Genomic DNA, 14,245 nt, shown 5'->3' on the forward strand with positions numbered 1-14,245 from the left:
ATTCATTCACTCCAGGGTTTCCTCAGGATGGAACCAGAGCAACACTAACGCGCCCGTGACCTCTGCAGTGTTTGCGTGAATGGCTGCAGCGGCGATGCCGGCTGGGGCCGCTTTGGGGGGGTCGGGAGGGGAGGCCCAGGCCCCTCAGCAGCCCTGGACGTCTCCGCTGAGCTCCGGAAGCTTACCGAAGCGGCAGCTCAAGTGTGACGTTTCCTTTCTTCCTGGCGCCTCGCTGCGGACTTAAATAGCACTCGGCTCTCCCGGCGCGCTTCCCAGCTACCTAGCCCCGGGAGGTCAGGCTGGCGCGCCCGGGGAACGTCCTGGGACACAAGCGACAGCAGCGCATCTCCCGCCGCGGGAGGAACATGGCGTGGATGACCCGCGCGAACGCCCCGCCGCGCACGCGCCGTGAGAGGCTCGGGGACGGGCCCGCGCGAGGGCCCCATCGCGCACGCGCCATGAGCGGCTCGGGGGCGGGGTCACGCGGAGGCGGAGCCCGGACGCGCGGGAACCTCCTGCCGGGCTGCCCCCCTCGGCCTCCGCCGGGCGTTATGGACCTGTCTGTACCCGGCTATTCGCCCAGTTTCAAAAGGCCGCCCGAGACACTGCGGCTCCGCCGGAAAAGGGGTCGGAGCCTCGGCGCCGCAGAGCGGCCCGAGCCGGCGACCCGCCGCGCCGCCCGGGCGGCCGGGCTGCCCCTCCGCCCTTTCCCGGCGGCGGGCAGAGGCGGCGGCGGCGGCCCGGCCGGGGCCCGAAGGAACCCCTTCGCCCGCCTGGACAACCGGCCGCGGGCCGCCTCCGAGCCTCCCGAGGGCCCGCCCCGCGGCCAGCAGGAGGCGCCTGGCCGGGTGAGTGTCCTCGCGCCTGGGAGCCGAGGGGACTCTCGTAACAGTCCGGGGGTGGATTCGGCCGTGAAGTAGGGCTGGCGGGCTCTCGCGTCCCGGGAGGGAAATGGGCGCCGAGTTGAAGTCGCCCGCGGCCTCGGGTTGCCCGGGGGTGGGGGGCGGCGTGAAGTGCGCTCCGCGAGCGGCCGCGGGGCGTGGGGGGCTGGCGGATCCCGAGGAGCGGACCCTGCATCTCCCACGCTCCAGTCCGGTGCCCGGCCTGCAGACCCTGGGCGGCCGCCACGGGGTAAAAGGGATGAGAGGTCAGTGGGCGTGTGGCTCCGAGTTGTCCTGGAGCCACCCGGGGAAGGCCCCCGTTTGAGGGGAAGAATACAGGACCCTCTTTCCTGCGGCATTCAGTGCGTCCCTTCTCCCGCCCTCCAAATTATTCTGGATTTGGAGGAATGGTGAGGATTGATCAGGGGGTCAGAATTTACCCCATGATTTGTCTTACTCCAAAACCTTTTGAATCTTTTGAGTTGAGATTATTGATTATTGAGTTATCAGTTGTGCAGACCACCTGCCTTCTTCCCCGTGCATTTTGATGGTTAAAGTTCAGACACAAAGCTGAAGTGACACTCTCCGTCACACTGATTCGGGCTCCTGTGAATTCCTGGGCTTACTGAGAAACTTGTGTGCCAGGTGAAGCTCTGGAGGTTTAAAGCGAACTCCAGCATCATTTAGAATTTAAAAGGACCATTTTTTTTCACCTCAGTTTTTAGATTCTAATCAAGAAAATGATTTGCTCTGGGAAGAGAAGGTTCCTGAAAGAACAGCCATTACAGAATTACACCAGGTAATACTTTTGAAATGTCATTAGAGTGTATATTTTTATAAATTCAGACTGCTGAGAAGCGTTTTACTTGGAAAATCGTTTACCAGAGAGCCCTGTGTGATCATTTCTACCAGACTTGAAAGGACCACCGGCATCAGCCTTGGTAAAGGACTTTGTATGTAGTAGTAACTGTTTATCATGGCACCAGTGCTAAAGCAGATGTAGAGGTGAGGTTTCTTTTTCATAGGTAGTAACAAGTCCAACGCATCACTCAGAACCAGTGCCTCCAGGCTTATCCCGAGTTCCCCCAAGACCCAGTCTCCCTTCCTTGCAAGTGAATGGCCTTCACGTCAGTTGGAAATAGTTCCCCCTTTCCTATTATTTTTAAATAGCATCACTTAAAAGAGTCGTTTTAATGTGGAGAACAGCGACTGGACAGCAGACAGTTTGGGGGAAGTGTTTGAGGCAGCAGACGCTTCTTCAACCAGCCTGAGAGGCTGATCAGAGGCCAGGTTCCCTGCAAGGAGCAGCTTAGCCCTGGCTCCAGAGTTTGGAAGCTAAAAAGTGCTTTTGAAAAAATGCTTGGAAGATTTGTGCTTTGACAGCAGTATCAATAGCAGATTTTTTAAAATTATGATCATGAAAATAGTATTTCTCTTGTGACTAAACTATGTAGAAGTATAATAAAAGGTGAAAACTGCCTTTCCAACACTACCACCACCCCCAACAACAACAATTCCCACTTTCCAGAGATACCATCACTGCTAATGGTCTAGTGTAGCTCCTTCTGGACGTTTTCACAGTGTGTAATTAGTTTCCAGTGTTATTTATTGTACAGTTCATAACATTTTGAGATTTCAGCAATCATGAGCATGTTTAGTGGATGACTTCTGTAGATTGAAGGGTTTTTTCCTTAGTACTCTACTAATTTTTGTGTTCTTTGTTTTCTAAAAGACTCCTCATGTATCATTCTCCGAATCTGATATTCCACCCTCAGAAAGTACTGAGTTACCTGTGGACTGGAGCATTAAAACACGACTCCTTTTCACCTCTTCTCAACCCTTTACCTGGGCAGATCATTTGAAAGCCCAGGAAGAGGCTCAAGGTATCATCCAGCATTGCAGGGCAACAGAAGTTACTTTGCCTCAAAGTATACAGGTAATCCTGTGAGAAAATAGCTATGCATTAAAGTAACAAATGAAGTATAAAAAGTACTTCTCTGCAAACCGTCAGCGATATTTCCTTCCATTAAGTTTTTCTTTGGACATTTAAGACACAGAGACATGGGAAATTATTTTATTTTCCAAATGCCGCATCCATATACTTTTTAAAATCATACTGAGTAACTGTTAAATTTACAGACCTGTCCTGAGAATTACTCATTGTTGCAGGCAAGAATTGTTTGAACTAAACTTTTTAAGGCCTTTTGCGAAAAAAAAATTGAAATGAAAAGCAATTGAGGAGTAGGATTGCAAAGAGATTTTACTGGTTTCCTCATATACTGTATTCTGCATTTTGTAAATGCGCTAACTCTTACCCCCTTGGGCGACAGTCTGTTGTAAATTTAGTAGAGTTAATGAGTTCTAGAAAGCTTTTCAAAAATGTAATTACCATTACTTCCAAGCAGCTCAACTCAAACTAGGTTAAAAGAGATTACCTTGGTTACCTCTTTTTTAATCAGTAGATCCTGGTGATTTGTAATTGGGACTATCGGTTTTTACTGGCTACTTTTGAAAGAGTTTTGAGGCAAAGGAGTTGTATATAGTGTTATCTACATACACGCACCCTGCCCTAGGGTTGAGCATCATTGTCCTCAAGGAGGGTAGAGACAGGCAAATGCTCCTCTCTGTGTCCAGGTGTCCTTTCTGATATGTGGGTTATCAGACTGTAATTGCTGGCAAGGAAGCTTTTCCCGAATAATGAACTACACTTCAGCCTCTGTAACTGTTGTTAACACATTGCTACAGAAGAATAAATGTTTGGTATATTCAATGTCTTTTTAATTAAATTCTGTGTTTCTAATGGAGCAAAAACTGTCCAATATCATCTTTGGATTTTAGGATCCCAAACTCTCCACTGAGCTCCGCTGTGCTTTCCAGCGGAGCCTCATCTATTGGCTCCACCCTGCCTTGTCTTGGCTGCCATTGTTCCCTCGTATCGGAGCTGACAGAAAAATGGCTGGAAAGACAACCCCGTGGTCAAATGATGAAACCCTGCAGCACGTGTTAATGAGTGACTGGTAAGATGAATAAAAATTTGTGAATCCCATAGTGAATTTTCATTTTAGCAGTATTCTTTCCTTATTTATGATGTGTAATTGGACATTAGTAGATGGATTTCTCTGTCCTTCTGAATTGTTTTATTAAAATATTAATGATTAACTGCTGGAGAAGACTCTTTGAGAGTCCATTGAACAGCGTGGAGATCAAGCCAGTCAATCCTAAAGGAAATCAACCCTGAATATTCATGGGAAGGACTGATGCTGAAGCTCCAATACTTAGGCCACCTGATGCTAAGAGCTGGCTCATTGGCAAAGACCCTGATGCTGGGAAAGATTGAAGGCATAAGAAGGGAGCAGCAGAGGATGAATTGGTTAGATAACATCACTGACTCAATGGATGTGAATTTGAGTAAACTCCCGAAGATAGTGAAGGACAGGGCAACCTGGCATGCATAGTCCATGGGGGTCACAGAGTCAGACATGACTTAGCAACTGAAAAACAACAGCCATGATTACCAATTTAAACTGATTTAAATTGTTTACTTTTGGGGAATTCCCTGGCAGTCCACTGGTTAGGGCTCGTAGCCAGAGTTCAGTCCTGGTCAAAGAACTGAGATCCTGCATTTTGCGTGGTACAGGCCACTCCCTGCCAAAATTTTTTTTCCTCAAATTGTTCACTTGTTTAGCTCTTATTCACTCCTTTTTTCCCCCCTCTGGCTGCATTGCAAAGCTTGTGGGATCTTAGTTCCCCAACCAGGGTTAGAACCCATGCACCCTGCGGTGGAAGCCAGGAGTACTAACCACTAGGCTGACAGGGAACTCCCAGCTCTTGTTCTCTCTTTATGTAGTTATAGAATGCATATAAGTATTTGATGACTATATAGAGACAATTCTTTAATATTACTTTTTGTTAATGGCTGTGTCCCTTCTCATCAGTAGAAGCTGCTTATTAAAAGTCAGCAACCTGATATCAACCTCAACTGCTTTGTCTAAAGAAAAAATGGCAAGCATTTAAATGTTAAACGCTACTTGTTAAAGTATTTAGAATTCATCAGTGAGTCCCATGACCAATTTCAGTCCTTTAAAAAGCCAAGTTCTATGTCATGGGAAAAATTCAGACCATTACCTGTAATAATTGTGTTTGAAATCAGGTGAGGATCAAGTGATATAGAAATTTTCAATATTGAGTTGACATTTTAATAATGCCTAAAGAAAAATATTTTTCTTCATAGGTCTGTGAGCTTTACTTCTCTATATAACCTGCTGAAGACAAAACTTTGCCCTTATTTCTACGTTTGTACCTATCAGTTTACTATCCTGTTCCGTGCAGCAGGGTTAGCAGGAGATGATGTAATCACGGCTCTCATATCTCCTACAACTAGAGGTATAAGAGAAGCTATGAAAAACGAAGGTAAAACTATACCTTTAAAGTGAGAATACCAAACTGTAAACACCTTAAAAGTTAAAATTTGAACTGTCTTCTAACAGTTGAATTATCTTCTACAACTTTCATCTTGTTGCTTTAAAAATGACTTCATTTCTTCACTTTGGTCTTTTTTCTTAGCATTTAATTAAGTTATCCGTTGTACATAGCTTTAAGTTACATTCCCTTCTCTAGTCTCTAAACATATGTCAAGCTGGAAAGTCCCAATCTGAATATACTCCTGTAGAATTTCTTTTATAGTACAAATTATCTACACTCTTCTAATAACTTGATTTTTAAACTTTGTCAACACGTTAGTAGATCATGAAGTCTGTTCAGTGGACTTACTCAGCACTTTTTTAAAAAGTGAAAGAGTAATGTATACTCGATGAAAGATTACCAAATGCAGTAAGAATATGTATTGTCCTGAACCATTTGTTTAAGGAGATATATGAGTATTGTGAGCTGCTGTCAAGAAAGCATGGAAAACACTGCTTTAATGATCAAATGTAGAAACTCATTTTCAAATATTCTCTACAAGTCAACAAGACTGTTAATTCTTTCAGAGTATATTAAATAAAACATAGTTTCATTTTTCTTTTCTCATGTAGGTATTGAGTTTTCTCTGCCTTTAATAAAAGAAAATGGCCCTGAGAAGAGGAAAGCGTCTGGAACAGGCTTGCGACACGGGGAGTATGTGATTAAGATAACCTTTTACGTCATCCATGTGACTTAAGGATTCAATGTAGAGGAAACAGCTTTATGAAATGTGAACCCTAACTAACTGTAGCAATGTCCTAGGGAGCAAGCCATCAGTGATGAGGATGAAGAAGAAAGTTTTTCCTGGCTGGAAGAGATGGGTGTCCAAGATAAAATTAAAAAACCAGACGTGCTTTCTATCAAGCTGTATCCTTTCAGTTACTGTTTAACTCAAATTGATTTTCATTGAATTCAGTTAGTGAGCAATGTAATTTTTTTGTTTGTTTTTTTTGGATGAGGATGTAGGATCTTAGTTCCCTGACCAGGGATCGAACCCGTGCCCCCTGTAGTGGAAGGTCAGAGTCCTAAACACTGGACCACTAGGGAATTCTCTTGAGCAATGTAATATTGACTGGAAGTTTTCTTTTACTATTATCTTAAAGTATCCTTAAGATCATGTTCAAATTTAACTTGCCACATGACATTAAAAAGCAAACCCCTAAGAGCAGTAAAACAAGAAAAATTAAAGTTTTTTTAAGTAAAAATATTCTGTTTTGGGTAAATTTGGGGAGGGGAATGGAATGGATTTTTGACTAGAGAAGAAATTCATTTTTCTAAGGAATATCAATTTCTAGCAAATTCAGATGGTCATAAAGAAATTATTTTGATTATTAGGATGCCTTATAATTGCAAGAGCTTCCCTGGTGGCTCAGATGGTAAAGAATCTGCCTGCAGTCAGGAGACTTGGGTTCAATCCCTGGGTTGAGAAGATTCCCCTGGAGAAGGAAATGGCAACCCATTTCAATACTCATGCCTGGAGAATCCCATGAACAGCGTAGCTGGCAGGCTACAGTCCATGGGGTCGCAAAGAGTCGGACGTAACTGAGCGACTAACACTTTCACTTCACTTTTCATGATTGCAGTGAAGAGAATTAGCAAGAGCATTTTATTTGGAGTAGGGAAAAGGGTTCCTGGTGAGTCAAGATTAAGATAACCACTGTTACTGTTGGTATGGGATTTGCATTTGTAATTTCCTTGATTGTCATGTTCAGGCGTAAAGAGATACATGAAGTACAAATGGATCACAGACCAGAGTCTGTTGTGTTGGTGAAGGGAATGAATACCTTTACACTGCTAAATTTTTTGATCAACTGTAAGAGTTTAATTGCTACCTCAGGTCCACAGGCAGGACTTCCACCAACCCTCTTATCCCCAGTAGCTTTCCGAGGTGCCACAATGCAAATGCTTAAGGTAATAAAAAGGAAAGAAATTGTGTACTAATTGTCATCACCTAACTTCTGAAGACATATTTTCCCCTTTTTTGATAGGATGAATTCTTGTTTTTTTAATAGCTCAGCTTCTTTACAGGGGCTTTCCTGGTAGCTCAGTGGTAAAGAATCTGCCTGCAATGCAGGAGACATGGGTTTCAATCCCTGGGTCAGGAAGATCCCCTGGAGGAAGAAATAGCAAGCCACACCAGTATTCTTGTCTGAAGAATCCCATGGACAGAGCTGGAGGGCTACAGTTCATGGGATCGTAGAATCGTAGAGTCAGACACAACTGAGTGACTAAACCACAACCTTTTTACATGGTGCACATTTTCTTTCCTGCGAGTAAAAAAATTCCTTGATATAAAGTTGTTTCAAAGGAATTATATGAACTATACTAATTATTTGAAATGTTGTATTTGAATTATTGCTATAGGAAAAGTTGTTTAATTTCATCTTTCTGAACCACTGAAAGAACAGAGCCAACCAAGAATGTTATGTTAAATTACATTGTTGTTGTTTAGTCACTAACTCGTGTCCAGCTCTTTGTGACCCCATGGACTATAGCCTCATCATGCTCCTCTGTCCATGAGATTTTTCCAGGCAAGTATACTGTGAGTTGGTTGCCATTTCCTTCTCCAGGGGATCTTCCCGACCTAGAGGTCAAACCCACATCTCCTGCCTTGGCAGGTGGATTCTTTACCACTGAGCCACGGGGGAAGCCCCATTTTCAAATTATAGTAGGTCTCAAAAACTGGATCATGGTTAAGTGAAAACAATCTCTCTCCATATTGTTGAAGAAATATGCATGCAGTTTTGATGTCAATTACATGGTGAGTAACAGCAACAGAACCTTTTTATTTTGTTAATACTATGCATTGAATGTGCTTTAATAAACCACAAAGGATACCATTACTAGAAGTTATTTTCCCTAGAACTAGTACTTCCATTGACAGTCTCATAATTTGGAGGAGAGGATGCTGGAAGCTGAGAATTTCTGAACAGGTTTACTCACGAAACTTTCTTGTGGTGGACCTTATGAACTACTTTTGTTCCCTAACTGTTAAAGAGAGGAATGCCCAAATGAGAAGTTATTGGTCACATTTTTAGCTGGGGACAAAAGCTAAATGGTACCATAACTTTCTTTAAAATTTTCTTGAAGGCTCGAAGTGTGAATGTGAAGACACAAGCTCTTTCTGGATACAGAAATCAATTTAGCTTGGAGATTACAGGCCCCATTATGCCTCATTCTCTACACTCTGTGACGATGCTACTCCAGTCTTCACAGAATGGGTCGTTTTCTGCAGGACTGTATACACATGAGCCAACTGCTGTATTTAATATCTGCCCACCAAAGGATAATGTACTGGATAAGGTAAGTAGACAGCTGGTAAACAAATTTAGTTGTAGTCTTCTCAAACTACATAAAAGTGAGTCGTTCAGTCGTGTGCTCTTTGTGACCCCATGGACCATACAGTCCATGGAATTCTCTAGGCCAGGATACTGGAGTGTTAGGGTAGTGTTTATAACAATTAGGTATTGTTAATCAACAGTATTATTCAGATCATCTGTGTTTTTATTGATTTTCTTTATCTTGGTCTACTATTTGCTGGGAGATAGATGTGTTAGAATCCCCAACTATATTCATGGAATGCACTATTTTCCCCTATGAGTGAGTGAGTGAAAGTCGCTCAGTCGTGTCCGACTCTTCACAGTCCCATGAACTATGCAGTCCATGGAATTCTCCAAGCCAGAATACTGGAGTGGGTAGCCTTTCCCTTCTCCGGGGGATCTTCCCAGCCCAGGGATCGAACCCAGGTCTCCTGCATTCGGGCAGATTTTTTAGTAACAGAGCTATCAGAGAAGCTCTCAAACTAGACAGATGGAGGAAATCAGTCATTTGTGATGAGCCAAACTGGTGTTCTCAGTTATTAAACTGTACTAAGTATTAATTAGCAAGAGGAAAGGAAAAATGACTTAGTTTTTTTTGAGGAGATAAATTCTATGAATTCACACTGTTATAGGAAACACTTACTAAAGAACTTCCCTAACAAAAGGCATGTTATTTTTGTGGTCCTTTCGGATGCAGAACTTAACAGTACCTGATTCCTTTTATAAATTATTGGAACATTAATAATTATGGATATTATTTAACCCCCATGCCTTTTTTCTATGTAAGTTTTTCTTAGATGCCAGGGGGAGGTGAGGGAGAGAGCTACTTGGTAAGTTCTACGTGATACAGAAGTTCCTAGATATGTATCACACACTTTTTAAAAAGCCTTTAATTTTGAACATATAAATTCTTATTTACTTATAAGGCCTTTTAAACTTTTTATCAGTTTGCCAGACTGCTAAAAATAACCAAAATTAGCATTTGGGGATGCTGTCATTGTGTAGAAATTCTCAGGGTGAGCTTCTATTGATGATGATAAATTTGCCTTTATAATCATCAATGAGGCATCTGTCAAAGATCCCATGGTAATTTTAAAAACTCATCAGTGTTCAGACTCATGCTTTTTACTGACTTCCTTACAAATTTTCATAGGAGGCTGTTCACGAGGAGCTTGCCAATTGTGGATTGCACCCTAAAACTCTGGACCACCTTTGTCGAACACCAGTACTGGGAAAATTGTCCTTACGGCATGTGGAAATGAGTGACTACATTTATAATTGGAGATCCTGAACACCAAAGTAAGCCTAAAAGGAATCTGTGAGGAAAAAAGCCTTCTAGCAAGGAAATTCAAGATTCTTATACATTTGGCTTTAAAGTTCACTTTGGAAGTTACCCAAATGTTTAGAGATATTAATCTTTCACAGTAACTTTTTATTACATGCACTAAGTTTAAGAGTAGGATTAAGGTTTTAAAATTTTGTTTTTACTCTCTTGATGAAGATAAAACTTTTTTAAAACTTGAATGAAAACTCTAGATCCATTAATTATAAACTGGGTAGAAAAATGAGTGTTTCAATGCAAATGGAAATTGAGGATTAGTATCAATTATCTTGAGACACTGTGAGTAATGGCATTGGGGGAAAACTAACAGTTGACTTAGGAGACAACTAGTCTACTGGGCTGACTGATGGTGCTTCCACCTCAGTTGTTTCCCTGCCTGTTTATGATTCCACTGTTCTCAAATACTTGTTTTAATGCGTGTTCATTCCGATTAGGGTATTTTGTATTCCGTATAGAATAGGGTCAAGAGTTGTAAAGTTCGCTCAGCTGTCATGACAAAGCAGTACTTAGTATGTTCTTGTAGGTTATTTATGTGTGTGTGTATATATATACATATATAATTCAAATTTTCTTAAATAAAAGTGTTTAGAAATCAAAAGCATTGGGTAAAGAAGTAACAGTAGTGAAGAAGTATGTGTTCACTTTGTAATCCAGAAAATAAAACACCACATTTATTCCAGAGAAGTTTATATTTGGGCCTTAAGCTTTTGAAAATAAAGTTTAGAGACATAGCATATGAATACCACTGTAATACACATGAAATATTCTATCAGACCCTAAAAATTAACATAAACTTAAACTTTCTCATAGTCAACAAAATAGTGGCTGGGTGCCGATTTTATTAGATAAGTTGGTTACAGCATTTTAATTATCATTTTACGTCTATCTAGATGTAGCTGAAATTCAAAATGCACATCAAAGTAAAACTATATCACAACTCAATGCCATACTAAATGTACTTGGCCTCTGCAGTAAAATTCTAGTCAGACTTCATTTTTGACTCCCTTCTCATTCATGGCCCAAGTGGCTCTGACAGAAACGCAGGACTTTGTGCTGATCATCACACAACATACCACTGTCTTTTTTAATAACCTCTACAAAATTTGAAAGGGGAGGTGGTGGCATTAGCCCTGTGGAACAGATCTTGCTTGATTAACTCAGTAACACTGGCCCAGTATCTGTCCAGCAGAACCCATTGTGAACTAGTACAAGGTGCACAGCCCTTCACTGATTACAGGCAAGTGTTACAGCAGCCGAGCCATAAGGAAGGGGAGTTACATCATAGTACAAAATACAGTATAAAAGCGTTATTTTTAACATTCCACACTGAAGATTACGGATGCCTTCGAACAATCGTTTGGATGTTAGCCACTTAAACAAATACATCACTAAGGTAAACAATATAAACATACCAAAACCCTGTATGGTTAAATACAATTTCCATGGTACAAAAATCAAAGCCTGGAGATGTTTGTACAGATTGCTTTTTTACACAATGTCTTAAATTGCCAAATATTTACAACATTAAAGAGGAAATACATTTTGATGCAGAGTAAAATTATCTGAAATGATTAATATAAAACCTCAATCTATCTACGTGAGGCACTCCTGAAGCAAGTGGCATTAGCCATGAGGTCCTTTGGTACAAGGCCCATTGCTTGAAGAACCACAGTAGCTGCTGTGGCTTTAGCATGCTTCTTATTAGGGCTGGCAAAGCTGGGCTGGTAAGCGCTTCCATTTATCAATACCTATTCAAGAAAAACATACAATTGGGCTGGTAAGGGCTTCCATTTCTCAATACCTATTCAAGAAAAACATACAATAAGAACAGCATCAAACTTTAATATCTATTAGCTTTGTATTTTTTTTCACTAAATGCTAGAAAAATAACTTAAAGATATAAAACCCATACTATGTGAGTCAAATTAATCTCAACCCCAAAAGAAGCAAATCATTTGGGAAAAGGGACTGCAAATTTAAAAGCATGTCTCCAAATTGAAGGGAAAGAAAAAAACCTGATTAAAAAGCACTCAATTCCCCATGTTCCACTAGAAAAGGCCAACAAATTGTTCTCCAGATTGTACCCACATCTTTCCCTCCAATATTGAAAAAATAGGGAAGCATACTTAAATGTTTAAAACTTCTACCACTCTACCCACACATATTCACACTCCCAGCCCACAACATTAACCCTGTGATTACAAAATGCTGATCCCTCACCCTCTAACATTTAAGTTATCAAATTAACGCAAAAATTCATATTTACCCTAAAGAGAAAATGTTTGCGATGATCAGGGCCACTATCATGGACCAAGAGAAATTCAGGTGGTTGCCACCTTCTCTTATTACAGATTTCCATCAAGGCAGACACAGGATGTTTGCCTGCAGAGGAAAAAATAATTAATTATCTCCACACCTGTGGCAACAAATTATGAATTCAAGGGGAGGGTGGGACAAGAGAAAATGCAAAATCGTACTCTCACCTGATAGATCTTTCATTGCAGCAGAGAAGTTTCCAGACCTCTTTTGTGCTCTTTCTCCTACTGCAACAAGACCTTTAAAAAAAAAAATCAACAATCACTGAATAAATTTCAAAACATTTAAAATTATAATATGGCAAAACAACTACTCCCTCTGTAGGAATCTTAACCTCAATCCATGCCCTCAAATAAAATATTCAACAGACACTCACTACTCTTGATTTCTATATAAATCTGTTTTGACATTTCTATACATATATCCAAACTTCATTTATCTTATTGGAAATTGTATAAAAATATTCAGAAAAACAATATGTGAATACATATATAAATTGCCATAATTAACAACCACTGCTGCTGCTGCTAAGTCACTTCAGTCATGTCCAACTCTGTGCGACCCCATAGATGGAAGCCCACCAGGCTCCCCCATCTTTAAAAACTAGTGGCAAAAAAAGGTGGCTATTTGCAAATGATTTCTAAAGATTTCTCATCCCTTAAAAAATGATGCTCAGATTAAGAATGCTCCCCCAAATTCAAGGATTTTCGGCCAAAACGAAGTGGGCAAAGTGAAAAAGGCTCTCTCCATTTCTTTTTCCAGCAAACTAGCCCTTTCTGACTTCAAATGTGAGATGTACTCAAGAGACGCCAGCCTTGGCCTCCCTTTCCAAAAGGGGCTTAGCTATATTACTATCTATTTACTATATTACTATATTTACTATCTAAAATCAATGCTTTCCATTTAGGCTAGGGAGAATTCTTCACAAATTCCGCCACTATGCTTTCCCAAAACTAGGCCATGCTGCACAATTCCGAAGGACTATTCCCTAGAATTATGCAATGTACCCACAGATGCTTTCTACCAATAAACTACCCTCTGTTAACAAAGAATCTATTCAACTTGTATAAAAGCAGTACAATGTCAGTGTGACATTCAGTTTCTCTCTCTCAATTAATGTTTTCACTAGTACTACATTATAGAATTGTGTTATTTCTGGCCTATTTTTGAGTAACAATATAATAATTCACTCCAATATGGAACAGAATGGCAACATAGTTATCTTCTGGATGACAATGTAGAGATTCTGATACAAAACATTTTTATTTCTATTTTCTTTTTCACAAAACACTTTTAGAAATATATAATTTGATTAGAGCTAGTTGTTTCATTAGCATGACAATTTAACTGCATTAAATAACCTCAACTTAAACTATCTGATCACGAAGCTAAGAAAAATACATTTCAGTTTTAAATTTTCTGGATTTTTAAAAAATCTGGTTTAAACAAAATCTCATTTAGCTGGCAGCCCCGTATGATTCTACAATGGACATTATTCCAAGTATAAAAATGCAGTGTTAAAGAGGAAACGCTTGTCAGCAGTTGGTCTATTCTCCAGCCTCAACACTCAACTACTGAAGTTTGATAAAAAGGGACATGCAAAAGGGTTTACAAAGTGAAGACTAAACAGAACTCTAACAGGAAATGAGAATATGTGGAATAAAAATCTTAGAAATAATAAATTCTAGAAACAGAATAAATCCTAGAAGCATATGTTCCCTGTCCAAAAAAAAAAAAAAAAAGGAAATCCTACTTTCTAAATATGAAATATAATTAAAAACCTAATTAAAAACCTACTACACATAACAAAGGCTGCCTTTTACCCTCAAATTAGTGTCTCCACCTATTATGTGTACAAAGCTTTCAAAACGGGTTAAACATTTTATTCCTAACTCTGTACTTTAAGAAGTGCCCCAGTTCAGGGT

At 40.5% G+C, this 14,245-nt stretch overlaps 2 protein-coding genes across 4 annotated transcripts in view; one reads left to right on the forward strand and one right to left on the reverse strand.

Moving 5' to 3' along the window:
* The first annotated feature begins 204 nt into the window (after window positions 1-204).
* On the forward strand, window positions 205-10,787 carry DONSON (downstream neighbor of SON). The gene is made up of 10 exons (XM_027567075.1): window positions 205-848; window positions 1,600-1,680; window positions 2,614-2,817; window positions 3,720-3,898; window positions 5,113-5,291; window positions 5,915-5,996; window positions 6,105-6,209; window positions 7,055-7,253; window positions 8,433-8,645; window positions 9,816-10,787. Exons 1-10 carry the CDS (start codon window positions 366-368, stop codon window positions 9,951-9,953), a joined length of 1,863 nt encoding a protein of 620 aa, XP_027422876.1. The 5' UTR covers window positions 205-365; the 3' UTR covers window positions 9,954-10,787.
* Window positions 10,654-14,245, reverse strand: part of SON (SON DNA binding protein) — a 31,047-nt gene continuing 27,455 nt past the window's right edge. The window contains exons 11-13 of one of the 3 annotated variants that reach the window (XR_003514666.1): window positions 12,488-12,559; window positions 12,271-12,386; window positions 10,654-11,752 (exon numbers count right to left, since the gene is read on the reverse strand). Coding sequence is in view for 2 of the 3 variants with exons in the window: in XM_027561341.1 (XP_027417142.1) it covers window positions 11,594-11,752; window positions 12,271-12,386; window positions 12,488-12,559 (347 nt within the window). In the remaining variant the exon portion in view is untranslated. Of the gene's footprint in view, window positions 11,806-12,270; window positions 12,387-12,487; window positions 12,560-14,245 lie in introns of all 3 variants that reach the window. The other 2 variants (XM_027561341.1, XM_027561981.1) reach the window with 2 other exon arrangements.

Source organism: Bos indicus x Bos taurus, chromosome 1 (assembly GCF_003369695.1).
Source record: "Bos indicus x Bos taurus breed Angus x Brahman F1 hybrid chromosome 1, Bos_hybrid_MaternalHap_v2.0, whole genome shotgun sequence".
NCBI lineage: Eukaryota > Metazoa > Chordata > Mammalia > Artiodactyla > Bovidae > Bos > Bos indicus x Bos taurus.

Excerpts from the sequence above, each read along its gene's own strand:
- DONSON (XM_027567075.1), top strand. The coding sequence starts at position 366 with ATGGCGTGGATGACCCGCGCGAACGCCCCGCCGCGCACGCGCCGTGAG. Across the intron at positions 849-1,599 it reads AGCAGGAGGCGCCTGGCCGG|TTTTTAGATTCTAATCAAGA; the intron begins GTGAGTGTCCTC and ends TTTTCACCTCAG. Across the intron at positions 8,646-9,815 it reads AGGATAATGTACTGGATAAG|GAGGCTGTTCACGAGGAGCT; the intron begins GTAAGTAGACAG and ends AAATTTTCATAG.